The sequence below is a fragment of the Gallus gallus genome, chromosome 3 (assembly GCF_016699485.2).
Source record: "Gallus gallus isolate bGalGal1 chromosome 3, bGalGal1.mat.broiler.GRCg7b, whole genome shotgun sequence".
Taxonomy (NCBI): Eukaryota; Metazoa; Chordata; class Aves; order Galliformes; family Phasianidae; genus Gallus; species Gallus gallus.
Genome location: NC_052534.1, coordinates 8,520,464 through 8,547,649, shown reverse-complemented (window position 1 = coordinate 8,547,649; position 27,186 = coordinate 8,520,464). Strand labels below are relative to the sequence as shown.

The 27,186-nt window shown below is 39.5% G+C and overlaps 1 protein-coding gene across 1 annotated transcript in view; it reads right to left on the bottom strand.

Moving 5' to 3' along the window:
- LOC124416957 (ALK tyrosine kinase receptor-like) overlaps window positions 1-27,186 on the bottom strand; it is a 251,107-nt gene that overhangs the window by 98,326 nt on the left and 125,595 nt on the right. The window contains exon 4 of the mRNA XM_046939073.1: window positions 18,676-18,871. Coding sequence (XP_046795029.1) covers window positions 18,676-18,871 — 196 coding nt within the window. The remainder of the gene's footprint in view (window positions 1-18,675; window positions 18,872-27,186) is intronic.

Sequence of the window (27,186 nt, the reverse complement as noted above, 5' to 3'; positions counted from 1 at the left end):
CAAAGTCATAAAACCTCTAATTACAGAATTTGCTTTTATTACCTTGAGAGCTGAAGGTTGAGATCCCAATTACAGCTGTATGATGGAAAAAATGCACTCACAGAGAAGAAAAAAAAAAAGGCAGTATAAACAATGTGATGGCCAAACTTCTTCAAAGTGCAGCAGAATTATACAGAACAAGAGTTCAGAGGGACAGCAGCCCAAGAATGAAGAAGTCTTACAACACCACACAGGACCATGATACAGGGCTGCTGCGCTCTGAATACAGAGTTGTGAACAGCCCCTTGACATTGTAGAATAGCAGAAAAGTTGTCATAAAAAACTTAGTATTTGATAAAGTCCTACAGATCTTTACCCACGAGGTGTTGCTGGGGTGCAAAGCATTAATTTATACATAGCTAAACTCTGTCATGCATTAGTATCAGTTCTTTGTTCCTCTACTTTGTCTTTCCATCTTAATGAACATCTTACACCATCTCCCCCAGGGAAAGCTTGCTAGCAGCCAGCATTGGCAGTAGCTGAAAATCAACATTACATCTACAATTTACTTGTCTCACTGTTGCTGCTTGGAATTCACATATTAAAAATTACTTTCTGGAATGCTGTTTTGAAGATAAAACTGGCAGGGATATTTGGGCACAATTTCCCATATTGCTTAAAAAAAACCGAAGAACTGCAACAACAGAAAAATCAAACCAAACCAAACAACCAGAGAGTAACATTCTGTTGAGATGTTTCAATGCCTTTCTTTCACCAAGCTCATCTGCCACATGCTGTACACATTAAAACAGAAAGACGGTAAAAATACTCCATAGATACATTCTCTAATTCCACATATTTCAAAACGTATCAGAAAAGTGAAATGCATCGAACATGGCTGCACACTCCTGGTTGATGTCTTAAGATTTGCCTGAAAGACTTTTAACCTCTATGGACATATTCATAATCAAAACAGCTAGAAGTTGGCAGTGAAAAGACTTGATGCTACCCTGCGGAAGACTGTCATCAGAAGATGCCTGTTTGGGGACACTGAAAATCTCATGCTCTATTTACCTGTTTCTACACACACACTTGATGTGACTCTTCCAGTCGCCAGACTTAAGTGTCTTAGACACATCACTTGACAAGTTACTGACAATGGAATAAAGCTATGGGTATGTTTTCAGTGACTATCTTTTAAGATAAGTTTGCTTTGATTCAGACTGTACCTGCTCCGCGTGTGTTTCCTGTGCATACAATTACAGACATATATTCTGCTACAAATGATCACAGAAGAGAAATTCACAAAAAGTCCACTTGATCTGTTTTGGGGTGATTAGCATCACAGGAAAATCCTGACTTCAAAATATTAGCTATATTGAAAGAAATAAAGGAGATCATGCAAAAACTTTCCCTGAGATATATCCTGAGTCAAGCTGTTAATTTCTAGTCAGTTCTAGTTTCAGTCAGACACTGATATGCACCTTTATAATACACCGTACTTGCAATATAGATTGGTTAGCCAAATTACTTCATAAATAAATTAAATCATTTGGTCTTCACTACAGTGCTGAGATATCCTCAGTCATACTGGAGCTACAGGATTAACTTCCCCTGAATGAGCAACCTCATGGCAAATCAATTGTTGATCAACTGATTCTGGAACAGCGCTTCACTCTCACACTCATTCCACCAGAATTTTTGGGGTTGTACCCTCCCAGCACGTGGGTCTGCAAGTAAATTGAGTGGCTCAGATCCTCTGCCAGGCCACTGTGAAGAGGGGAAAAAAATTAAAACAAAAACCCATCACTTAATTGTCATTTTGAGTACAGTCAGGATTTCTTGGGATGCCACTGTGGCTTGCAATCTCAGTGGAAGAAAAAGGAAGATTAACTCCTTTCACTGAAACAGAGTCTTTCAGTGGCTTGTTAGAACCATTTCTGGCTAGTAATGAAGTGCTTGGAAAACCTCCACCAACAAGAAGCATTTTGAGAATATAGTAATAAGGCCACACTATAGGATCACTAAGATGTTAATGATACTGTTAGCATAAGTTTAATGAATGAATGGTGTTGTTGATAAGAATTAGATATCCTCACGTTTGATGCATCATCATCAAGGCACAAATGCAAGCAGAACATAAGATACAAGTGACAAGCATAAAGGGATGCTTCTGGAGCCTTTTCTAAAGCACCTATATGTCTAGAATCCCATTCTTCCAGGCCACAAGAAGGGTAAATAGGGCAAGACAGTGGCATGTTGCCAGAAATCAGTAATTATAACCACACCTCTTCATTTCTGCTAATGTCATTCTGTCTTCTGTCAGTTCATACTGATTGGTTAACAGTGTTAAGATGTTTCTTTGACCCTACCTAAACTTGGGCCAACCTGACAGTCTGCTAAACTGAAGAATCTTAAGATAAAACACCATTTGTCCTTCCTGCCTTTTATATAAGCTATTGTAGAAATTGGAAATAGTTGTCCCTTAGCTCTGTTACTCTGCAGCTTAGAGAGGCAAAGAGCCATGAATTTCAGTGGCATGCCACTTTTGGAACATTTTCTGGTTGCCTCCAAGATTTCTCCAATTATACATCCAGAAATTAATGCACTAAGAAAATCATTTCTCTCTCTTCCTTTCATATATATTTGAAGACAGATTCAAAAGCACAAGTTAAAAAAAATAAAAAAATAAAAAAACCCAGTAATTTTGTTCACTGATCCTTGGCTAATCAGAAAATGGAAATTGAGGTAATTGCTCAATGCCAGCTAAACACAGTTCAGAGCAAAGAGTTGGAAGGCCATTTCCTGGGGCTACGAAGAAGCTCATAAAGACAAGTGGAGGACCCAACTCTCCAGTCACGGGAGGATGGTGGATGAAGGCATGAAGTATGGATGCTTCTTCTAGGACAGAGGAAAAAAGAGTAAGGAAAAAATCAGCACTCTAACAACACAGTAACTTTGCACTATCAACATATTAATACAGAAACTCTCAATTATTTTGTAAACTTTCTCCCAAATCACTCTGAAGATAACTGAGACCTCCTGGGTAAGGTAAAACAAAACAAAACAAAAATTAAAAAATAAAAAAATAATTAATTGCAGTGTAAGAAGGTAATTAAAATAATCAGTTTTCCATGCGTACATACCTCCTGGATGGAGAAAGGGAAGTGGATGAAACAACACACAAGAAGGTAATGTTCTTATAAAGCATTTAACTCATTCAAAATTCTTTGGGCACAGTGAGAAAAATGGAGTTTGCACTCATAGCATATATAGTACTGTTTGGTAATATACAACATCTACAACATAAAGTCTGTAAATCCATACCGCAGGGAAGATCACTGCTTAACATATACATCCAGTAAGTCTTGTTTTCACACTGGAATACCTTCTTCCATTTAAGACCAGTGAAAGAGAAGAGATATGTATTCAGCCATTATAACTGTAATCTGAACTACATGTGTAAGCCCATCAAGTATCCTAGGCACAACCAATTCATCATTCTGTGAAAGCATTAACTTAAATTTATAGCGTAGAACTGATATGGCCAGATGCATAAAATCTTAATTATGCTTACCAAAGAAATACTAACTATATCTTTCTTTTCTCGCCCTGCAGTACACACAATTCTCATTTGAAACAATAGCTGAATATGCAATAATAATTTGTAACGTGAAATACTGTTAATGTGTTTCCTCTGAGAGTTCTTTTTCCAGAACATAGCAGAAAACACTTTTATTGCTCAAGTTTTCATTACAGAAATGCCATAGTACATATATCTTTGGTCTCTCATGTACCTTGCTACAGAGCGTGACAAGCTAATGGCAAGGCTTTTTCTTGCCTCTCTTCCCCCCTCCCCTTTTTATTATCATCAGTGCACTAATATTTAGATAGATTTACTTTGGAGCAAATAGTAAATGACTAGGAAGCTGTTTTCATTTCTCATTCTGATTAATGAGCTGAAGGAACACACCCTCCCTTCTTTCTACTTCTGTGGCTGAAAACATATTGAGCTTATGATTCTTCCACACCATTAAAAATAATTTTAGAATTGCATTCCCAAGCAGATGGATGAGACTTGTGTAACACTGATGGCTTTTCCAAAAGGGAATAAGGATCAGCAACGTCACCCTTCAGGATGAAGGATGTATGAAGGTATAGTACCAGACTGTTGAAACAGTCAGAAATTAAAGCATATGTATGTCTCTCTGTCTCTCTTGCTAGATACATAAGCATTGAACAGTGCATCATCACAGGCCTCTCACACCAAATAAAACCAAATGTGAGACAGGAGGGAAGGAGGGGAGTGATGATGACACAACATACTGATAACTATCTGAGTAATGAGAGAGAAAAGGCCAGTTCCTGCATAGAGTGTAACACACTTGTGAGGGAGACTCTAAGAGGAATGGAAGACTAGAGAAGTATCTGGGCCAAGCAAGCTGTGAACAACAAATTCCTATGAGCAACTTTTCCTATATACAAGGACAATCTCTGAATCCTGAACTCGGAATAACTATTCTGGTGGCAAGTATAACTGTATAAAAGACTGTTAGAATGGTGTATGTCTTTGGCGCTCAAGGATATTCTGAACTTCCTAAGAGAATGTTTGAAATACTTCTAAGTGGATAAAAAGTCATCAAATCCATTTTTCACATAAACACCAAGAAAAAAATAGTACACAACACTTCCAGTAGGTAACCCAGGGCTGTCACAGGCAATGAACAGAAAACGCAATACTTTCTGATCTATAATTGAGCAACAGCAGAGTAAAGGATGACATTAACCCGCTGAAGTTATTACTGCGGCTTGCTGTGCCAGCACCAAGCAGCTACATTACAACGGCTGCTGTTTGTAAAACGAACTGTGTTATCAGTCAGAAGATAACTGAACACAATCAAGGCATAAATTATTACAGCAGCCTACGAGCAGAAGTCATTAAGAAAACATCAGGAAAGTTAAAATTCTGTCACATCATCCCCTGAAACAGAACAAGTTGGTAAATTGCAACAAATTTAAGATTTGCAATCTAGCAACTTGATAGACAATTTCTTTTTGTCAAAAGTATTAGTAAAGTTGTCCTACAACAGAGTGGTTTTTCTTCACAAAGTAACATTATTTTGAAGTCTGAGCACTGCCGCAGCTCTCATGATAAGAGGTTAAAGATGGTAGAAGCGAATAGGGCGTGCTGAAATTATTCAGCCTTACAGTTTTGGAAATGAAAATTCTTGTCTCAGTCCCTGCTGGACTGTTCTGGTTGGCCTCATGACACACACACACGTTGTATGGTTTTAAAATAATGCCTTTAGATTCAGCCCTCGCCGTGTGCTTTTCTTTAAGAAGAGCAAGATCCGTGTAATTATGAATATTAGAGATCCCAATACAGTTCTCGGGATAGTAAAGATGTGATAACTCCCAGTGTCTCATCTGAACTTTAATCAAAGTAATTACCACAGCTTAGAAGAACAAATCAGAATTCCCATCTCGGAGAAATAGTGATACTTCTCATGTATTTTATCTAAAAATGAGAGGGAAAATGATCCTCAATTGGATACTAATCAAGTATCAAAAAAGAAAAAAAAATCTTCAATAATGAATTTGACGTTTGTTCCTGCAATTTTAAAGCAAAACACTCAGATTCATTTATCAACATGTTCTACTTCACTTTCCTGAGCTAACCTGCAGTATTTCTCCCAGGCTCAGTTCATCATTAAAATACACTCTTGTGATGCCACTGTGCTGTACAGCACAGCAACTCATGCATTGCCATTATTCCTTGTATACTCAGTTTCCCATCAGTGCTCACGCACTTACACAACTTCCTTGGCATTCCACATCCTGACTGGAAGAGACAAACAGTCTGATCACAGACAACATGCACATCCCCGTGGAAAAGGACACAGAAACACTGCTGCATGTGAAACCCAGGCAGCAAAAGGACACCCACTGTTAATGCTGAAGAGAGAGCTGAAAAGTGTTTGGTTGGGGCCGGTTCAAGAAACCAGTACTTCATCCAGCTTGTTTAGCTTTGATCAAGTGCTTTGCCTTAGGACTTCTCCCATGAAAAAATCTGATTTCACGGAAGACAATTTCTGGGTAAAAGAAATTGTGCAGTTGTGGCGTTTCAATTGGATATGATGTGCTTCATTTTGAGTTCTGCCCCCTTCTTAACATCCCTGAGACTCTATTACATACTTGGGGTTACTTTCCAAATGGCTGTTTGTTTCTGAAATAAAATCTAGCTTCAAAAGAGAGGCAGAGTTTGTTTCATGACTTGCAGCACCTCTCCCATGTTCTGGAGCTGAAGCATAGTCTAATGATTGCAGTTAAGCCTGTGACTTTGTCAGGAAAGGAAAACTAATACGACATTTGAGAGAGAGAGAGAGAGAGAGAGAGAGAGAGAGAGAGAGAGAGAGAGAGAGAGAGAGAGAGAGAGTTGACTGCAAAGGCAAATAATTAAAAAAAAAACCAACAGGATTTTTGCAATTTTAATTTCTCTGCTCATTGAAGCTTTCTACTGGAAGGCAATTAAAACCAGGCATCAAAGGCACATGAAATTGGGATTGAGTAGTGATTAATTTGAAAAAGAAGTTGTTTTTCTTTTTTTTTTTTCCACGATTCAGTTAGAAAAAGACATCAGTGTCTTAGGAGTGGGGAGAATTAATGTGACAAGAAACGTTGGGAGGGCACAGGGAAAAGAACACTGAATGAGTCCGTACAATGCCTGTCCCCCGTGGGGTGGAAATGTGTCTGCCACGTGGTGCTTATGATGAGGCAAAGAATCTAGGAGTGGATGCAGACTTAGAGCTTTCCTAACCTGCGTGTTATTTTCTCCTCTTTACGCTGCCCCTGCAAGTGCTCCTACAATGCAACAAGTACAGCATTTGAATTTTGTGCATGTGCTGAAATTCTAGGGGTGAATGCCTTCTCCACAAACAGGGCTAGGCCACTCACTTGAGGTGAAGGGGACACACTTCACTCTCTCTGCTGAAACCAATTCCCTTGCTCTGAAAATGCAGATTTCAACATTACACCTCTCTACTAAAACCTGCACTCTTCCACTACAAATAACGACGTAAATAAAGTGCCACTCTGCTGCACTTCTACTGAATACAAACACTAATGATATGCTAGGATATCTCTTTAATACTCAATTGTGTACATCAGTATAGTACTACCTACTTCAGCCATGTCTTAATGCTTTAAGAGTCCTCAAGATCGTTTCATGAAAGCTGCTGTAGGACAGCTGCAGCATCACTTGCTTCACTTTGGAGGCTCTTCCTGAGAACATTCACCTCAATGATGCCAGTTTGCAAGGCTCTAACAGGCTGATGTTTGTATACTCTTGGCAAAGGTTTTCCTACATAAGTGGCAGCTGGGTTCTACACAAGAGAAGGCATCTGAAGCTCACATTGGACTGCAGCAAGCAGTACCAGACCTCGGTACACATACAGGCTGCTTTGTGCATACCCCAGCCTTTGGTCCTGGAGTAGTTTAAGAAGAAAAATATCTGAATCAAAGAGAACAAGCTAGAGGCAAGGAGCGAGGATGAAAAGAGAGAGAGAGAATGAGATCTACTGAGGAGTTGGAAAGCCTGGTTAGGAGAAATGTCTGGAACAACAAACTGCAAGACAAGGCCACAGTGAAATAGAGGGAGCAGGAGCAAGCGAGCAGAGACAAAACAACTGACAAATGAGGGAAAGATGGAAAATCTGTTTTCCAAGATGGCACCCCTCTGTCTCTTTTCAAGTTATCAAGGAAAGAAGTCAGCAAAATTATATAGGATTTTCCCCTCCTTTTGTAGTAAAATACCAGTGGGAAGCAAGAAGAGAAAAGAAAGCAGGATATTCCTCAAAAAATGCATTTAAAAATTGATAGCAGTCTGCTCATAAACAACCAGGTTGACGGTGTTTCTCGTGTTTGAGAGGTACTGCCAACATCCACTGCCTTGATACTGGCAATCAAAATCCCTTAAAGGGATTTAAAGCAGAAGTAGTAATAGCAGAGTCGGTTCTCTTGCATACCTAATCTTGAACTGGAGAAATTGCCTATAGGAATGAGAAGAGAACCAAATTCCCAAACAAACAAACAAAAGGCAAAAGAAAAAAGAGGAAAAGTTATCTACTCATGTCAAATGTTATCTAGGGACCTCTAAGAAATGAGTACCTGAATAGGTTATCTAGCATGAAATAATAACAAACTATAATCATCATGGCTTTGATATCGATCTACATCATCAAAAGCATTAGCACATATTCCCCACATCACAGCCTCTTGAAAGCCAGGAACTTTGACAGAAAATGAGCAGTGATACATAGGCAGTTGCTAGACTTGAAAACAGTATTTCCTTTCAAGCTAAGAGAGCATCTAAATGGATCAACTCAGGTTCTTATTTTCTGGTAGGGTAGTACACTTAGCAAGAAAATCTGCAGACATTTGACACCCTAAAAATATTCAGGTAATCCACGGCACTTAACATACTGATAGCAATCTTCTAACTGAAGTTATCTTAACAAATCTGAGCAAGGACACTGTTGAGGATAACATTTTTTCTACATTTTGCATTTTTCTTATGCTGAATAAAATCCAATTATTTAGTTTCTTTCTAATAAAGTATTTTGATATAAATATTTTAAGAAAGTCTTCCCCTCAGTCTAATTTTATTCTACTGTAAAGGAATGGTAAAAACTGGTCACTGATCTAAATATGAAAGACAGCTAAATTTGTCTCATTCACTCTACTTAATGATTCTATTGCTCATATTCCTTGCTAGATGAAGCGGAATCATAAATTCTTCATTGCCTCACAAAAGACTTAGCCTTGTGCTTAATTTCTGCCGTTTTATCCTTACGCAAAGTTCATCAAGGATGGCAGATGGTGCTGTTGGTTCAAGTCCCAGATTAGAATAGTTTTGTCTTGTCAAAAGGAACTCTATTATGCATCTTTGTGGCCTCAGTCCATCAGCACGAATGGCACACCAAGCTAGGGATGATCAGAAAAGGCCCCAATTATATTCAGTAAACAAACTTCACTGCTGCTATTTCCAGTTGTAAATCATATTTAGTCAACCTGATATAGGAGAAAACAAATGTCGTGAGGTTATTGGCTGACTTTTACAAAGAGCTGGCAACTGTACTCAGTGACTCAGAGAACTCAGTGCTCAGAAAGAAAACCAGATGAACACAAGCCTTGCAAAAAGGTAGTGAGGAGGCAAGTAATTCCAAACGTGGAGGAGAATACTGCTCATAATACTGTCCCTTTATGAATACAAGATACCAAAGCAGTATTGCGCAAGCCACAGATGTTCATGACTTTGTTATATTGATTCATTTTAAGAACAAATGTTATAGAGCAGAGTCTGTGGAAAAACCTTCTGCCATAATAGAGAAGTCAAGAAATCTGCTGTAATAAAGCAGTGTGCAAAATGTCTGACAGTCTTCTCTGAAAACTGTGCCTTTGGTGCTGATGGCAACCCCAAACCACTTTTTTTGCCATACTTATCACTGACACTAACAGTTTGTTACTGCCAGTACGACAGAGCCATCAGTACTTTATTAGAGAAATATCATTTGTAGCGTACCAGAACTGCACCACAGAAAATGAGAAAGCAAAAGTAGCTGCTCAATAGGAAAAAATGACAGGAAAATGCTTTCAGATATTAGCAATCCTAATAATCAAATACAGTACATGAATTTTAAATTAAGCTTCACGGTGGTGTCAAACACAACTACCATCGCTGTATTCCTGCATAAGGAAGGCCTTCTTCATACGTTCCCAGGCCACTGAAGAGAACCCCAAGTTTCCTCCTTCGCCACTGCAGTAAGGATCAGAAACTAAACAGTTATTTGTAGCCTTCATTTTTTTCAGTTTTCCAGTTGGTTAACTCCTACAATTTCTGTTGAATAAATCTATGATTTCTTTTTATGAGAGCTGCTCCAAAACCAGCTCAGATTTGGACAAGCATGGCATGCAGGCTCTTGTCCACTGCTGGACAAAATGCACAGCTAGTGGTGGCAACTATATTGAAAAACAGCATTTGGTAGCTGAGAATTTGGTCTATCAAATAATGTTATCGTGCTGCTTGTATCTGCTGTAGTTTCCATGGAAATAAATAGGAGGCATTACTTTCAGAGCAAGCCATGTAATATATTCACAAGTAAACTAAGATAGTGTCCAAATTTATCAGTGTTCTTGCTCTTCTTTCTAAAGTGGGAAACATCTACCTTACAAGCACTTGAGAATAATTGGCAACATTTTTGGTTAGGCATCAGTGTAGATGTTCTTTAAAGTGAAGGGGTGAATTCGCCCTACTGGACTCAAATGTTATCGTGCAAGTCACGAGCTAGAACTGAGATAATTTAAGAGTATTATCTGAGAACCGGGCTTATAGTGTAGAATCAACCATGTGAGTGTTGCTCTTAGTCAACAGGTCAAATTTACAATTTACAATTTTGCAAGCATCTGGTTAATCAGTTCTCTGAATGTGAAGGGGGGCACAGAATCATAGAATTGTTTGAGTTGGAAAGAACCTTTAAAGGTCATCTAGTATAACTCTCCTGCAATGGACAGGGATGCCTACAGCTAGATCTGGTGCTCAGAGCCCCATCCAGCCTGACCCTGGATGTCTTCAAGGACAGGGCATCCAGCACCTCTCTGGGCAACCTGTGCCAGTGCCTCACCACCCTTACTGTAAAAATCTTCTTCCTTATATCCAGTCTAAATCTTCCCTTCATAGATCATTTCTCCTTGTCCTATCAAAACAGACTCTGATAAAGAGGGTCCCCTTCTTTCTTATATCCCCCTTCCTTACAGCACCTTTAAAACGGTGTACAGCACTTAATATGGTATATTTGCCTCAGATAAGAGGGAGATTCTTAAGAATTAAATTCTTAAGAATTAGCAAGGAAAGCTCCTAGGAAATTGCACATGGCAACAAAACCACAGTGCATGGTGGGACAGCTGCAGAGGAGGTTTCATAGAACTAGAAATATATTTATTTATTTTTAAGTTCAAAAATAAGTAGGAGGATTGAGAAAGCAATTATGCTGCAGGCTATAAAAGTTTGCCAAGAGCAGAATGACAGAGAACTTGGCTAGAAGGAAGCAGAAAAATAACTAGAAACAAGGCTGGCAATATTAATGAGGCATGGTGCCTAGTCTCCAGAAACAAGTGTTGGAAGTGTTGTAACTGTGAGGAAAGCATACTCAGGGCTCCTTTGCTAGGTAAATTCCAAGAAATTCCTTACCATTCTGTACTGCAGGAGGGACACTTAAACCAGGAGAAGAAAAGACATCAGGACAAACTGAAGCATGTATGAGCATGCTTGGGGAAAGGAAGCTTGGGTGGTGTGTATGGTTGATGTTTGTGCAGGCTTTAGGAAATTGAAATTCATCCTGGCTCGTCTACACAGATATGAAGTACAAAATGGGCTAGTGGCAATATGGGGCTGTAAAGATTAGTTCAGAATGGCTTTTAAAAATTGAAGTATAAGCCTTGGGAAGAGAGGAAAACAGGAGATCCATAAAACAGGGGAAACAAGTTAAAGGAATGAGGGAAAGAAAGAGTAAAAAAGAAAAAAAAGAAAGACTTGGAAATTGAGATAAGTAGCAAAGAGGAACCTGCAAGTAATTCTGAAGGACACAACATAAAAGTTTATGAAGACATATTTTTATGCCTTGGATAGTATAAAGTGAGATTACATTCCTCAGATTGGCCTGTAGAAAATGTTTCAGCCATATATGAAATAAATTTTATTAAAACTTATTTGGGTTCAAAAGAACAAATACCCAAAACAGCCACTTTCAAGGATGCTCCAGATTTGTTACCGTGACCGAATTGGCATCCTTCCTATGGGGTCAGATGGAATAATCTCTGGGGCTTCAAGCACAGAAGCACCTTCCAGAAACCAGGTAAGCTCACTAACAGGTATTGTAACTGCCCCAAACTGATTTCTGATCAGTTTTATTGGAGCTGTAATGAACAGCTAAAAAAAAATAATTACTCATTGTTGAACTTACTTCGCCTCATTTTGGTTGGCACAAGAGGTCATATAATACTATCGCTTCACTATGGTATACCACAAAAATGAATGGCACTCCAAATTCAGTTTCTGGCAATATTAATACATCATCCTTTGTGATAGTTTACTTCCATATATATGTCTGACAGCAAACTGGTACAGTCCAATCTCAATTGACGATACCGTAAATCTGCCTGGAGCAGTTTGAAGTGTTACTGCTTTGGTGTACTTGAGTTGGAATGCAGAAATAAGGCACATTCAAAAGCTTAATAAGGCTGCACAAAATCTACAAACAGGAACAAAGTTCCTCTCAGGAAATTACATAGCACTTCCTCAGCAGCAAAACCACTAAGTTTAAGGGAGACATGTAGAGACATGTACCTACCTCCAGTACTAAAATGACAACTTAACCTACATAATCTAGTGCTCAAGTGGAATGAGGAAACAATCTTTGCACACCTGTAGACAACTGGTCAGGGTTATAATGTTTCATAAAACTCTGAAGGGTTCCACTTCACCGTAAATTTTCTGAAGGGCTTTGATTTGAATCTTCTCATCCACTGAAAATAAACTAGAATTTAACTTCTCAAGGTGCCACAATCAACAGTTAAAGCTTTCTTCAGACCTAGGGTTGAGATACTGGAAGAATCAAGTTTTCATTAGGCAGAGAAGAAAAACGTGTTTGCAAAACCAAGCAATTACAGTGAAAAGGATTGATACATTCAAGTTATCAAATATGGTGCCTTTTGAAAAAGGAAAGGGAAGGGAAGCGACACAAATGTAATCTTTTTCTTTGTTGTTCAACTTGCCAGATTGAAATGGATCAACAGTTGGCTAGTGGATAACAGCACGGGAGAAGCTTAAGGACTAATTTTCTGTCTAGAATAGCTGAAGGTCTCTCTTCTAAAGTGAGTATGAGCGGTGCCTGGCAACTAACGTTGGAGAGCTAAATTTCTAAGGTATCTTTATATCCTGATTATTTTCTGTATTAACTGAACTTCACATATGAGTAGTTTAGACTGGATAATTTGAACTCATTTTTAGGCATCAAAATATGTCTCAGAAAATTTACAGCACATTTTTCTCTCAGAGAATTCTAAACCAGGGCTTTCAGTGCTTACATGAAGTACCTCAGACATAACAATTTTGGTCTTTGGACGTCTTATGTTTTAGTACAGACATCTGCAAAACAATGTCAATCCATTTTTTTCCCCCTCCATAAGTTAGTAAAGTGTTTTCCAGGAGAAAATAGTAATAATAAAAGAAAAAAAAAGCGAATTCATCATGCCACTAATGCGAGAAAGGCACTTTTAAGGTTAAAGGGTTCCAAGAAAGTAAATTACTTCTACTAAGCCCATGGATTTGTGAGACAGACTAGCAAAAGGAACTATGAGGGAAAAAAAAGACAAAAAGAATAAGAGAACAAGAGAGAGAACAACTCTAGTACAAGAATAACCTTCAGACTTCAAGATCCAAGGTCAAATGTGACAGATGATAGCGAATCCTTCATTTATTTTTCTTGACATCTATCCATGCAATCAATCCTGAGTGAAGTTGTATATGCCAGAAAGGGAATAGCCTATCATGATTTGTAGTAACCTTCAAAACTAGATGCTCTTTCTTTGTGGAAAGTTCTCTGTGCAGAAATATATACATACCTACTAAAGTACTGCGTGTGTGGAGAAACAGTATTTTGTGGCTTCCTTATTCATATCAGCGTGTTCAGATTTCAGGCTTCATTTCAGAGACATCTTTTACTTCATGTATTTACAAAAAAAGTCTTCAGATGAGTCTTAAAAATGGTTAAGGCTCTAGCCTAGTTTAGAGATCCTACTCAGCTCAAAAATCACGGATGGCTTCCATAAGTCTCCTTAAGTCAAAGACATAATTCAGTACTGCTGTGGTCTCACCCTGATGGACATTTACACTGCATCAGAACTCCTCCCTCACTCCCCTTCCACAAAGGAAAAGCAGAAGAGAAAATACAGTAGAAATGGGCTCGAGCGTTGAGATAAGGACAAGGAGATCATTTACCAGTTACTGTCACGGACAAAACACACAGCTCAGGGAGATTAGTATAATTTATTGCCTATTACTAGTGGACTAGAGCAATGAGAAACTAAAAGCAAACTAAAAACACGTTCATCCTTCATCCATCCTCTTTCATCTCCTCCCTCCCACACCCTTCTACCTATTCTCTCCAACTGGGGCAGGGGAATGAAGGTTGTGCTCAGTCCCTAACACTCCATCTCTGCCACTCTATCATGGTCACTCCCTCCTCCTGCTCCAGAGCAAGGACTCTCCCACAGAATGCTGTCTCTGAACTGATCCTTCGTAGGTGTCCCACAGGCTGCAGCTCTTTAAGAACTGCTCCAGCATGGGTGTGTACTACGAGGCCCATGTAACTATCTAGCTCACCTCAACTCAATTCAAAAGATAAGATTTCAACAAGTATGACATCCTGGTATTCCTAATCAGATAGCTGACCTGAGGATCTTCACTCTTTTCAGGGAAGCCCAGATTACCTTTGTGGAAAAAGTAGCAAGATCTATGTGTTATCTAGTATTTGGGACAAAAACACGCTTATGGAATTAGTAATAATTTTCTGTAATGAAAGACCAAATTGAAGTTATGTTTTCATTTGCTGTGTACTTATTAAGAAGTTTTGTTTGATGTACAGTATGCAATATAACTGGTTCTTTCAATTTACCACTAAGAGTACAGTAGAGATGTAAAATAACAATGGTAATTAAAATGTATGATGCTATTTTTGTACCCTGCCCAGTTCGAGCTTATCTGAAATAAACAGATCAAAATAAATAAAAATTAATCCTGTGTTACAAACTCTGACCTTGTTGAAAAGATTTCTTCTGTGTTTTCACCACTTCATTAAGTACATTTACAATCGCAGTAACTTCATAATTACAGATTTAACAGATGGGAAAAATAATTAACAGGTGAAATGAGATCAGTGGCCACAGCGACAGCCTGACAAGCACCAAGGAGCTCCTGGTCAACATTCAAATTGCCATACTAACTCAGCTTTCCTAAATAACCAATGTGATATGCACACACACCTTCTGTCTCCTCAACTACAGTAACGCAAAAATGCAATCCATTAAATAGCAACAAGAAATGAATGTAGACAGTGCCCTGGGAGCAGGAAAAAGGCAAAAGAGCATACCTGCATCTAGTGGCATTCAGGATAAATCAGAAGGTGCTGTGCTCCATGGCAGAAATTATAACAACTTTTTTGCCATTACAGAGCACTGATAGCACTGAATGGATTCTCTCCCTCAATCATTTGCAGGTGGCTTTTGAAAAATAACAGATCTTTTAGGAAGGCAGAAGAGATTAACCGTATCAAAAACATCAAGTCAGGTCGTCTAGAAACTCTACCATGCAACAAATCTAATTGAATATAGCAATACATTGTTCCTCATAGAACAGTCCTACAGATTTGCTTAGCAAAGGTCTATCCAAAGGTATTCCAAAACCAGTAGGATTAAATGCAGAGTAAGGTTGTGTTTTGATCTTTAAAGAAAAATAAAAGTCAAAAAAGCTACATTATTCTGCTGATCGGATAAACAGAGATAATTCTCTTTTGAGCGGTAATGATTGCTACAGATATTATGTAGAAAAGTTATTATTCTATTTGGCAAAGTTTCTGTATAATACAAACCAAGAATCCCCTTGCCAGCTTCTGGTATTCCATCAGTCAGGAACCATTTGCAGTTATCACTTCTGGCATACCGTTCCTGTTGTCTGCTCCATCTGCCCTATCCTACTGCAATGTAGCATGTCTTAAATTACCCAGTTTTCTTCCCATGCAGAATATATCAAGTGAAATATGTCAAGCAAGAAAATAAAGCAATTATGCACCTTCTAAATAACAACTTCTCTAAGGCCTAGGCTTTACTATGGAATTAGTACTTCTCTAGTCCACGGGTCCAGGCTACTTTTTTTCTAGGCTGAATGAGACCATAGGAACAAACAGAACATTACTAGCTCTGCCGTGGACTCTTAATGTATGCTGAGTATCCACCCAAATGAAAAGGTGTCTTTTGCTCACAAGCACAGCATGATTGAATCCTGGTAACAAATAAATACTTGGTGCTATAGTGTTGCTAATAAAATTTCATGGCTGTACACATATTTTACTTAAAATTAGTTTCACATGCTGCTATGAACTATGAACAACTTGTAAGATATAAATTCATGTAATTCCAGTTATGGAGTTTGGAAGAAGAAAAAAGAAGGGAAAAAAGGTACCGACACCTGGTATAGCTAAAGACATGAGAAAATCCACCCTGGAATTAATACACTGCATCCTTCAAGTGCATTTGCTTCAATAAAACATTCTTTTCCTGTTATAAGCCTGATTTTGAGCAATGGCAGAGTCATAACTGCCGATACAGGTTACCCAGAACTGCAAATACCTTCCATCTCTTATTTGCAAAACAGTTCGTAAAGTGCATTGAAGCCAAGAAGTGTCACCTGTAAAACTCCAAGCTGTTTCCATTTACAGCACAGGCTATCACTGAGGAAACCAACTATCTTCCATTCAGAGCTTTAAAAAAGTTGTGATAGAGTAGTCAAAGAATTTACTACATGACAATATGATTTTTTTTTTTTTGCAATTTCCAACACAGATTAAAATATTAAAAGGAATACCCACTACAGGATTGCTGGTCTATTTAAGAACTTTGTTGAATTATTATTGACTTCTGATCAGTTGTTCTTGCTTCCTACTTAAAGAAAACGTTTTTACAGAAGTGAGATTTGTATGCTTTTTTTTTTAAATCAGAGATAATCAACTATTATCACTCCAAATAGAGGGCACAGGAGCACTTACCAATTCTAGAATTAAGGTTAAGGGCAAATGATAACAATGTTAGCCTATAATCTGTAGCTGCAGATGGGCAGATACTTAACTATCATTACGTGACCTTTCTGTGAGCACAGTAGCAGAGCCTTTCTGCCTTGCTGAGCAGGGAAAGAGCTATTATTCTTGCAGTGAAGAGACAAGAGTGGGAAGGAAAAAATGAAATGGCCAGTTGCTCCACTTGCAAAGTTTTACAGCATCGGAGTACTAATGAATCAGCCATACAGCATGGTGAAAGCCATAGGCAAATCCTACCCTACAGCCATACCACCCTATGTGCCCTGGAAATGCTGCTGTTGAACAAACTGTACTTCTTTAAATGTATGGGACAGTGAATTATAACCAAGACCATGGTCTTTAAAAGCACACACTTCTTTTGCTACCATGACAATCTCCGCCTGCCATCTGCAATGCGCAGCTGAATAGCCTGTATTGTCTGCAGCAGATGGCAAAGGTATGCATTTGTTATCGTAGTTAAAGTGATCTTTCTCTTCCCTTTAGGGCTCCTCACATTTGGCACTTGCCTGTGCTCCTGGTGGGCTCTGCTTGCCCACAGATGTGAGCTAGAGTTCCTCCGTGCAGCACAGCAAAGCACTTTACACACAGCAGTACCCCTGCAAATGCCAAGGAGCAATGCCGTTGCCAATGCAGGAGGAACTTTGCACAAAGTACGTTTATTAGCTGTGACATACAGCACAGCATTTTCAAAGAGCTAAGGAAAAAGACAGCTGCTGCAGTTTCCCTAATTACCTTTCCCCAGACGTCAACAGTAATTTACAATTTGGATGATATTGCTGGAACTAAGTACAATTTAGATCCACACACAAGCTCTCCTCCTCACTTTTATAGACCATGTGTTATATGAAAATTACTGCTATTCAAACTGTTTCTATGACTTAGGTTATCTTCTGTCAGGTTTTTTACTGCACATTCTTCTTTTGCTACTGGAAAATACAGAATTTGCTGTAGACAGTAATCAGATAATCACATCTTGTTTCAAGCACAAGCTAGCAGGATTTGCTACTCGAAGCTCTCTAATTTATCACATCAAAACTAAAAAACATTTGGGATGCTTAGTAAAAATTATGCTTCTTAACACACATTCCTTAACAACAACAAAAAAATCTGTGTACAACGGGGACAACATTAACCTCATGTAAATCCAAATTCAATTCTAAATTACTCCACTGTACTCTAGTGTTTAAAAATATGTACAATGTTCAGCTGCAGCTTCTGCTAACTAAAATCTAAAAGGATAAATGGAAAGTCTGACGAATTAAGACATCATCAACAATTGATGTCAACTGCACAAAGATGATAAAACATTTCAAACAGTTGCCCCCTTGAAAGATGAAAAGCTTTCTTCTGCTGACATTAGCTCTGAACTGCTTTACTGACAAGAGGTGCCATTTAAAAAATACAAATGCAAGGTAAAACGTAAAATTCATGCAGATGCACAAAACTGCAAAGACTCTAATATTCTAGGCCTAACAGTACGCTTGGGTAAAGGAGAAGTAAAAAGAAATCAAATCAAATTATTACTTGCAAGCACTGAGAATAAAGATTATGTCAACAGAGACTCGTTATGTGGATCCAGGAGTTTACTGATGCTTTGCATAATTAAATAAACAACTCCAGTTTCTACAGTGACTTAGACTCACGCAGAATCTACTCACTGCGGTGTCCTGCTCTCCTTAATAGATGTGTAGCGTGCATTTTGTGGGTTTATCACTACACAATTGTACGTCTCTTCTCAATCATGCTGTGAGTCAATTGAGAGGATGAGACTTACCCACGTTTTTCTGGATTCTGCTCTGTCAAAATTTCACTGCTGCTGCCGTCAATAGGAAGGATCCGAACAATATATTCTCCACTTTGCTGGAAAAACTTATAAACAGCCACTTGAACTACACATTGGTCACTGCTGCTTCTCAGCCAAGGGCTCAGGATGACAGGGCTCTCAGACGCATTAAGGAACAGGAAAGAACCTAGGACAGATAAAGCAATAATAAAGCTTTAAGGAAAAAAGAAAAAGACAGAGAAATTGCAGTGCACAGATTAACGCTTGTAATCTTTATGCCACAACTCATTCAGCATTCTCAGTCACTCTGATATTATTGTTGCCACCTACTTTGGAAAGTAGGCCCTTGAAGGGGTGTTAAACCCTTTATGATCTTCAAAGGCAAGCAACATTTCAATTCACAGTTGCATGGTTCAAAACATAGATGATACCTAGATTTAGCTCTGAGAAGAAAAGGCATAAAGAAAAAAAAGAAAGAAAAAAAGCGCCCATAAATAATATTAGAGGGAAAAACAAGAAACAACAAAAAGAAAAATCAGTCAACTTAATTTTCCTACAGAGACTTCCAGATTTAAGCCCAGGCAAGCAACTAAAGAAGTTAATGTTTGGATTCTTGTTTTTATGTACTTATTATTGCCTGGACTTTATCCCCACCTCTGCAACTTCCCAAGTGTGATCCAGAGCCAAACATTACGGCCTTGGTCCAGTGGCATCCTGATTTGACAAGGTCAAGTACTATACCAGATCTTGGTATCTGGTCTTCACACTCAAATAAAGAACACATTTAAAAGCTCTAATGCTTGCTCTTCTAAAACAGAAGAGATCAGCATTCTTAAGTCATTAGAGTCAGGATAAATCCCTGACATTTTATTTCTTCAGCAATTCTTTCTAATGTATTACTTTTGTAATTTACGTGAATTAGCTGTATATGTCTCTCTGAGCTCTGGCACTGGGGCTGTGCCCACTGCCCTGGGCAGCCTGTTCGATGCCCACTGCCCTCTGGGGCAGAGCCTTTCCCTGACCCCCCACCCACCCTCCCCTGACACAGCTCCATGCCGTCCCCTCAGGCCCTGTCGCTGTCACACAGAGCAGAGCTCAGCGCTGCCCTCCGCTCCCTGTGAGGAGCTGCGGCTGCCATGAGGCCTCCCCTCAGCTCCTCTGCTCTGGGCTGAGCAAACCCAGGGGCCTCAGCCATTCTCTATATCGACCCTTCCACATCTTTGTGGCCCTCCTTTGGATGCTCTCTAACAGCTTTATGTCCTTCTTGCACTGTGGCACCCAGACTGCACCCAGAGCTGGAGGTGAAGCCGCACAGTGCAGAGCAGAGGGGACAGCCCCTCCCTGGTGCAGTGGCAGCGCTGGGCCTGGTGCCCCCAGGGGCAGTCGGTCCCTGTGGCTGCCAGGGCACACTGCTGGCTCATGTTCAACTTGCCATTGTCCACAACCCCCAGATCCCTTCCATGGGGCTGCTCTCATCCCCCAGTCCATACGTGTATCCAGGGTTCCCCCCACACAGGGGCAGAACCCAACACTGCTCTTATTGAACTTCATGTGGTTGGTGATCACAGAATCACAGAATGGCCTGGGTTGGAAGGGACCTCAAGGATCATGAAGCTCCAACTCCTCCCGCCACAGGCAGGGGCACCAACCTCCCCATTTAATACTAGACCAGGCTGCCCAGGGCCTCATCCAGCCTAGCCTTGAACACCTCCACGGACGGGGCATCCACAACCTCTCTGAGCAGCCTGTTCCAGCACCTCACCACTCTCATAGTAAAGAACCTTCCCCTGACATCCAACCTAAATCTTCCCTCCTTCAACTTAAAACCATTTCCCCTTGTTCTGCCGTTATCTACCCTTGTAAAGAGTTGACTCCCCTCCTGTTTGTAGGCTCCCTTCAGGTACTGGAAGGCTGCAATGAGGTCACCCCGCAGCCTTCTCTTCTCCAGACTGAACAAGCCCAGCTCCCTCAGCCTGTCTTTGGAGGAGAGGTTCTCCAGCCCTCTGATCATCTTTGTGGCCCTCCTCTGGACCCTCTCCAACAGCTCCCTTTCTTGTACTGGGGGCTCCAGACCTGGATGCAGTACTCCAGATGGGACCTCACAAGGTCAGAGTAGAGAGGGACAGTCACCTTCTTGTCCCTGCTGGCCAGGTGATTACCCAGCCCTCTGATTTGCCAAGGCCCCTCTGCCCTCGAGGGAGTCCATGGATTCTCCCAGTTCAGCACTGTCAACAGACATAGGACAGTCCTTTACATCCAAATCATTGATGAAAACATTGAAGAAAACTGGCCCTGCATGACCTCACTAGTGACTGGCTGCCATCCCGATGTAACCCCATTTATTACAACCCTTTGGGCCCGACGCATCAGCCAGCTGCTCACCCATCGCATCATGTCTCTGCCTTGCTGTATGCTGGGCATTTTGTCCAGAGGGATACTGTGAGAAACAGTATTGAAAGATTTGCTGAAATCCAAAAAGATTACAACAACCGGTCACCTTGGTCAACTAGGTGGGTAGTTTTGTCTCAAAAAGAGATTAGGTTTGTTAAGCAAGACTTTCCCCTTTCAAACCTGTGTTGGTTGTGACAAATAATTGCATTGCCTTTTAGGTGTTTTTCAATAACTCCCAGAATAATCTTCTCCATAATTTCAGTACCATTTGAGGCTTATCCAGTTGGACAGAAGTAATGCATTTTTTATTACACTGTTGCGCATTTCAGGTAAATCAAATTACTCTCTTTTCATAGTTGACCAATTTACCAATTTTCCCACAGAGCAAGCACACTGAGGTGTGTAGTCAGGTAAATGAAAGGTCAGTCAAGTAAATGGAAGGGACCAACACTTGAAGCAAGAAAAATTGTTAAATTCCACAGATTGTAGCAAGACTGGTTAGATAATCAGAAAAAGATTTTGCTTCCTGCATTGTCCACCAAAAAGAAAACGCAAGTTCGTTAGTATTTAAAACATACAGATTTCATAAACCCTGTAATTTCATAGAGAGAGAAATTAAGGCCCAACAGGGCTGTAATCAAAAACAGTTTTTAAGTATGCATGACTTCTGTAGGAGCAGCAGCTTATTTTTTTTTAAATATCAAGGCAGAACTTTCAGATGAATCATTTTCCAAGTGGCTAAGTAGATACTGCCTAATGCTCTGCTGAGACCCAGTGTGTGTAAGAAATCCTGTGGAGCCACAAATGCATGATGCACACCCTCACACTGGTGTCTACCAGCCATTCTGAGCTCCCATGACATTTTGCCTCATCCTAAAAGGATCTGGTTAATCAGCCTTCAGCAGGTCCCACTTCTCTCCACTCAGTTGAGTCACGAACTCAGATTTTAATCTCACTGTCATATGCCAGTTTAGAACTTGGGAATTGTACTTATGCTCACAAATGCCCCCCACTTTGAAACAATCCAATTTGGCAATTCATCCGAGGTTCAATAGAGTAATACCAGAAAGGCTAAAAATGAAAATCAGACTCTTATCAACCACTATATTTCATCCCATACAAACACTTATCATAAAGAGCATTTTTGACATACTTGTCAAAAACAGTCTTCTTGACATTACGTCACATTAATGACACATCTAAAACTAGAAAATATTTGTACTGAAAGAAGCAAGCAGAAATGGATAAGGTACGGCCTTCTCAGATGTCAAGGCTTGTAAATGAAGAAGTGAAATGTATTTCCTACTTTTTTATTAGTAAGATGCCTTTATATGAAATAGTAGCCTTTAATCCAGTTACTAAAGGAATGGCTTGAGGAGTTTAAACAAACTCTGTCATTGTTAGCTTTATATACACAATATTTTCGCTGGTCAGTAAAATAAAAACAGAAACCCAACCATACGTATCATACTTCTCTCACTTTTATTGCTAAAAAAACGGAATTAGAGCACTAAATCTTGTGGATTTAATTGTATCATCCACATAAGAGCACTGTAATCCCCGACATGACAAGGATCAAAAAGACTTCTGCTGGTGGCAGAAAAGCACTAAGCACTGCAGTAATTGCTGATGATAATGTGACAGGTGCAAGAACCATTTGTTCATCTTACTGTCTTGCAACAGGGAGTAAGATTTTTAACATGAAGGAACAAATAGAAAGCTCTCATTCCTTTTACTTTTTTTTTTTCCTTGCAGTGAGTAAATAAACAGGGACACTCTTTATGTCCTGACCTGGGACCAGATTTGAAACATCAGTGAAGCCTAGTAGTAAACATGACTAGTTGCTATAATAAATACCTGAGTTGCTAACCTCCTATGTCTTGGCTGTACTTACAGGGTTCATCTTGCACAATTTTGGCTTATTAACCATCAGAAGGACAAGTCTACCTGCTGATTTATATTGCTAAAAGGAATACAATTCTGCCACAGTGGGAGGCTACCCAGCCACACTTGCACAGGATGTTAGGAATAGCCCCAAACTACCCTGCTGTGGAGTGATACCTAGAAAATCACTCTGAAAGACATAGCTATTCAGCAGCATTGGCCACACAAACAGTACACAGTCAGAAATGTCCTGCCAGTTTATACCTCTGTGGAGGCAAGTATTAAAGCCAGGACAGATTATGCTTTTGCTCTCATTATTTATAAATAAATAAAGGAGAGCATAAATATAACTTTGTTCTTGCTTTTGAAAGTTTAGCCACCATGCAGGTGACAGTACTGTCTGCTGTGGAACTCTTTTTGCTCTTACTGCTAGCCTAATTCATAAATCCTATGCAGGAAGTGTCAGAGCCGCATCTGGTCCTGGTGTTATTCAGAGTGTTTTCATACTTAAAATGAGAGAGATCTGCTATGAAAACAGAACACGCAGAAGCTTTGTTACACACAAGAATCTGAAGATTCACCCTCCCAAGCTACAATTTAAGGTTTACTCATTTCAGAGCAGACCAGCGAGTTCCTATAGTAACCAGACCTAGAACATGACAACGTACATTAACATTAAACATATTCTTTTTCACGTAAGCAGTAGACTCAAAACAGCAATTCAGACAAACCCAATTTCATGAATTTGCTGTCTCTGAAGCATAAGCAATGTAACTGTCAGTCAATCGCCTACATACACACACAGACAACAAAGTGCTGATAGAGGCCCAAATCGTATTTCATTACCGTTGACAGGACTTATGCTACTGCAATCAATGGTGTCAAACCCACAAAGGAGTAATTGAAGTGTCTGAAGTGAGAAATGATACACTTTGAACACAAATCCTTCCCTCAAAAGCACAATCCTTCAGTCATTGCTTGCCACTGTTTCACAGGACAGCCTCCCATGGGACTAATACCAGCACTGTTTCGAGGACCAGATTAGAAACACTACTTCAAAAGAATTAAAGAACATACAGAAATCAATTCCCCATCCATGCAGAAAGAGAGAAGAATATTCTGTTTCACACCAACTATCTGGCAAAATCGGGAGGTATGTGCCCACCTGTTCATTAACTTCCTATTTCTCTCTGGTGGGAAGGAATTGACGTGGCAAACTCTATCTGACATCACCGCGTAGACCCTTAAGACTGAAAGATTACAACTATAATTTCCTTGCACTTATTTTGCTTCATTAGCTCACCGCTCTAATAAGACTCTTGGGATCTTACTTGGTGAATAGCTAGAAAACTCACGGTAGCTTCAAACTTCTGCTGCTGTTTTGATGTAAGAGGATATAACCTGAGCTGAAAAGTCCCTTCATGGCTCACGTTGTCAGTGACATGTTGTACTTCTCATGAGAACAAGTAGCTAAACACAGAAAACCACAGTAGAAAAATCAAGCTCTTCCCTCTCCACTTCATCCCAACTAATCAACATGGATATGTTGAAGGGACCTGTATTTGACAGTATATGGCACAGCATGGACCTTTTAATTGCTAAAAGCAGGACTCTGAATGGTCTATTCATTTTCAGAAAGATATTCACCAATGAGTCATTTCAGGAGTCTTCTGTTACGGGTTTTAAATTGGACTCTGGCTGCACAGCGCAGTGCTGATATTAAAGAGATGCAGTTAAAATAATCACATTGTAACTAGATATACAGCCACAGACCCAGCCGCTTAGCACTTCCTGGGTCATGAGCTCATTCATCACCATCATGCAGACCCATGTGGTTGCAGGGGGGACGGTATTTAGTCTTTTTCAACAAACACATCTGTATTTGCATTATATGACATAAACCCTACCGGCTGATACGGCTTTGCAATGTTTCAGAAACTGTCAATTTAAATTGCAAATACTTCATACTCCACATTCTCCCTAAACACTCACAAACTATATGAGAAACTCACTACAGTACCCAGCTTCAAATAATATTTTCCATAAATTTCAATACCTGATGTCACAGTGTGAGCTTTCCTCATCCTGCCATTTGTGTTTGATAACGTCTCTGGCAGTTTCCTATCACTTCAGATAAACACAAATGAAAACATATTTACACTTAAGCAGGGGAATTTATTGCAGTGGACATAAAAAGAATATAATAAGACAAATTAATATAGCTCGCATGAAAAATTGCTGTTGATCTTCTGAAAGCTCGTTTATAACGTTTTAACATTCATGACAAAAAGAGGAAGGATGGATCATTGGCTTAGAAGCAAGATGTTTCAAAGACAGTGAGCAGAGAGCTACCAAAAGAGAGAGCCATCAGTAGGCCATTGGAACTGGAGAACTTACCATTCTGTTGCTAACTCTTTCAAAAACTAGCTATTGCCTAAATAGCTCTGAATGCATCCTGCTATTTACTTCAATCCTAAAGCCTTCCTCGACAAACTTTAGGGCAAATGCAGCACAAAGCCAGGTCAGTTTATTTTGCTAAATAACCTCATGATGCTAAGTGAGGTCAGTTTGCTGTAACATATCATTTGTTGCGTCTGAAGCAGCTGCCTAGCAAAGATGGCTGCAGACCAAAAAGATAGCAGCTTGAGAAGTTACAGAGGAAGATAAGGATTTCCAGGGAAGTATTCACTGCAGAAAAATGGCAACTAACTCTTGTGGGGCAAACACAGAGGCAACTGTCCAGCTTGCACTTGAAGTCTAGGATTTCCTATGTGAGATATCCATGTATACCAGATACCACACATGCAAGTAAGATCCTAAAGAAATGACATCAAATGAGGAAATGGGACATAAAAATCAATTACAAAAGCAGCATGCATTAGACTTCATGAAGTGGGAAGTTCACAGTACTTGAAGATCGTATTTCTAACATATCCAAGCTAATAACATGCAGTGGACATGCTGATACCTGATACAAATTAAAGTGTCCCCATTAAAGTGTTAAGTGTTTAATTTGTTAACCCAAATTAAAGTGTTTAAGGAGATGTCTTCCCAAAGATCGTACTTTTGTAAGTTGAACATATTTTCTGGAAAAGCAAGGCTCAGAACAATGTCAGGCTAACTTAATCTGATTACAGTTATAAAGCAGAAATTTAACAGCCCTTTGCAAAACTGATAGATTGTTATTCTGAACATAAACTCCATCTTCGTACTAAAAGGATTTTATTACCTTTCACATACAAGTTCAATACCCTACCAGATTAAATTAGAGCTGTAAAAACTATTAACAGTCAATGTCTGTCAGGGACTATACAGTAGAAAAATAAATGAATCAAGTTTTATGTTCTTTGGAGATGCTGACTGGAAAGAGCATTTCCACTGGTATCACAAAACATCTCACAGAGCTGGTCTTCAGATTCCTCCTTTACCATCAACTTCCAAATTAACTATTCCAGTAGAATTCTCATAGCAGAAGTTCAGCATTTGGTAAAAGCAACTGAAAACAGCGTGTGGAGGAAATTGAAACATGCAAGTCAAAGGTCTTTAAAATAATCTCCTATTCAGGTACTTTTAATTCCCTAAATATAAATAGGAAGGGCTAAGAACCGATAAAGCAAAATAAAGACCAATTTTGTTCTCATAGCAAAGCACCAGGCAAATTTAATTTCTCTTAAAGTCAAAGACTTCACTCATATAAAACCATGCCCCTCAAATAACAAATATTTACTATGATCATTGGAAACCACAGCAGTGCTATGGAAACATAACTTGCAGTTTTAGAAGAGGAGTCATTCCCTTTTCCCACACTCCAGTACCGGGAATATTCCCTACTAATTTACCTATTCTGTTAGAACAGCTCTGAAGTCTTACACAGAGAGGCAGCAGCCTCAAGCAGTGACCTTCTTGCAGCTCTTTTGATGCTCACTGTTGCTCCCCTAGAACACAGCGTGTGAGCTGGAGTGTGGAGGAACACCATTAGACTCAGAAAAAGACCACGTTATTATTATTAATCAGTTTAAATTCTGATAATCTCTGGTATGCCCATATGGACAGCTGAATTCCATCCTTCTATTTATTTTATTGTTGTCTATGTGAAGTCTGTTCTTCCTCACCAAGAATTTTATGGTTAGTTTTTCAAATGGAAAACAACAAGTAAATGCTCCAGGTATTGCCTACTGTAATGGGAGCTAGAGCCAGATGCTGTTACATCCCATTTCTTAAATGACT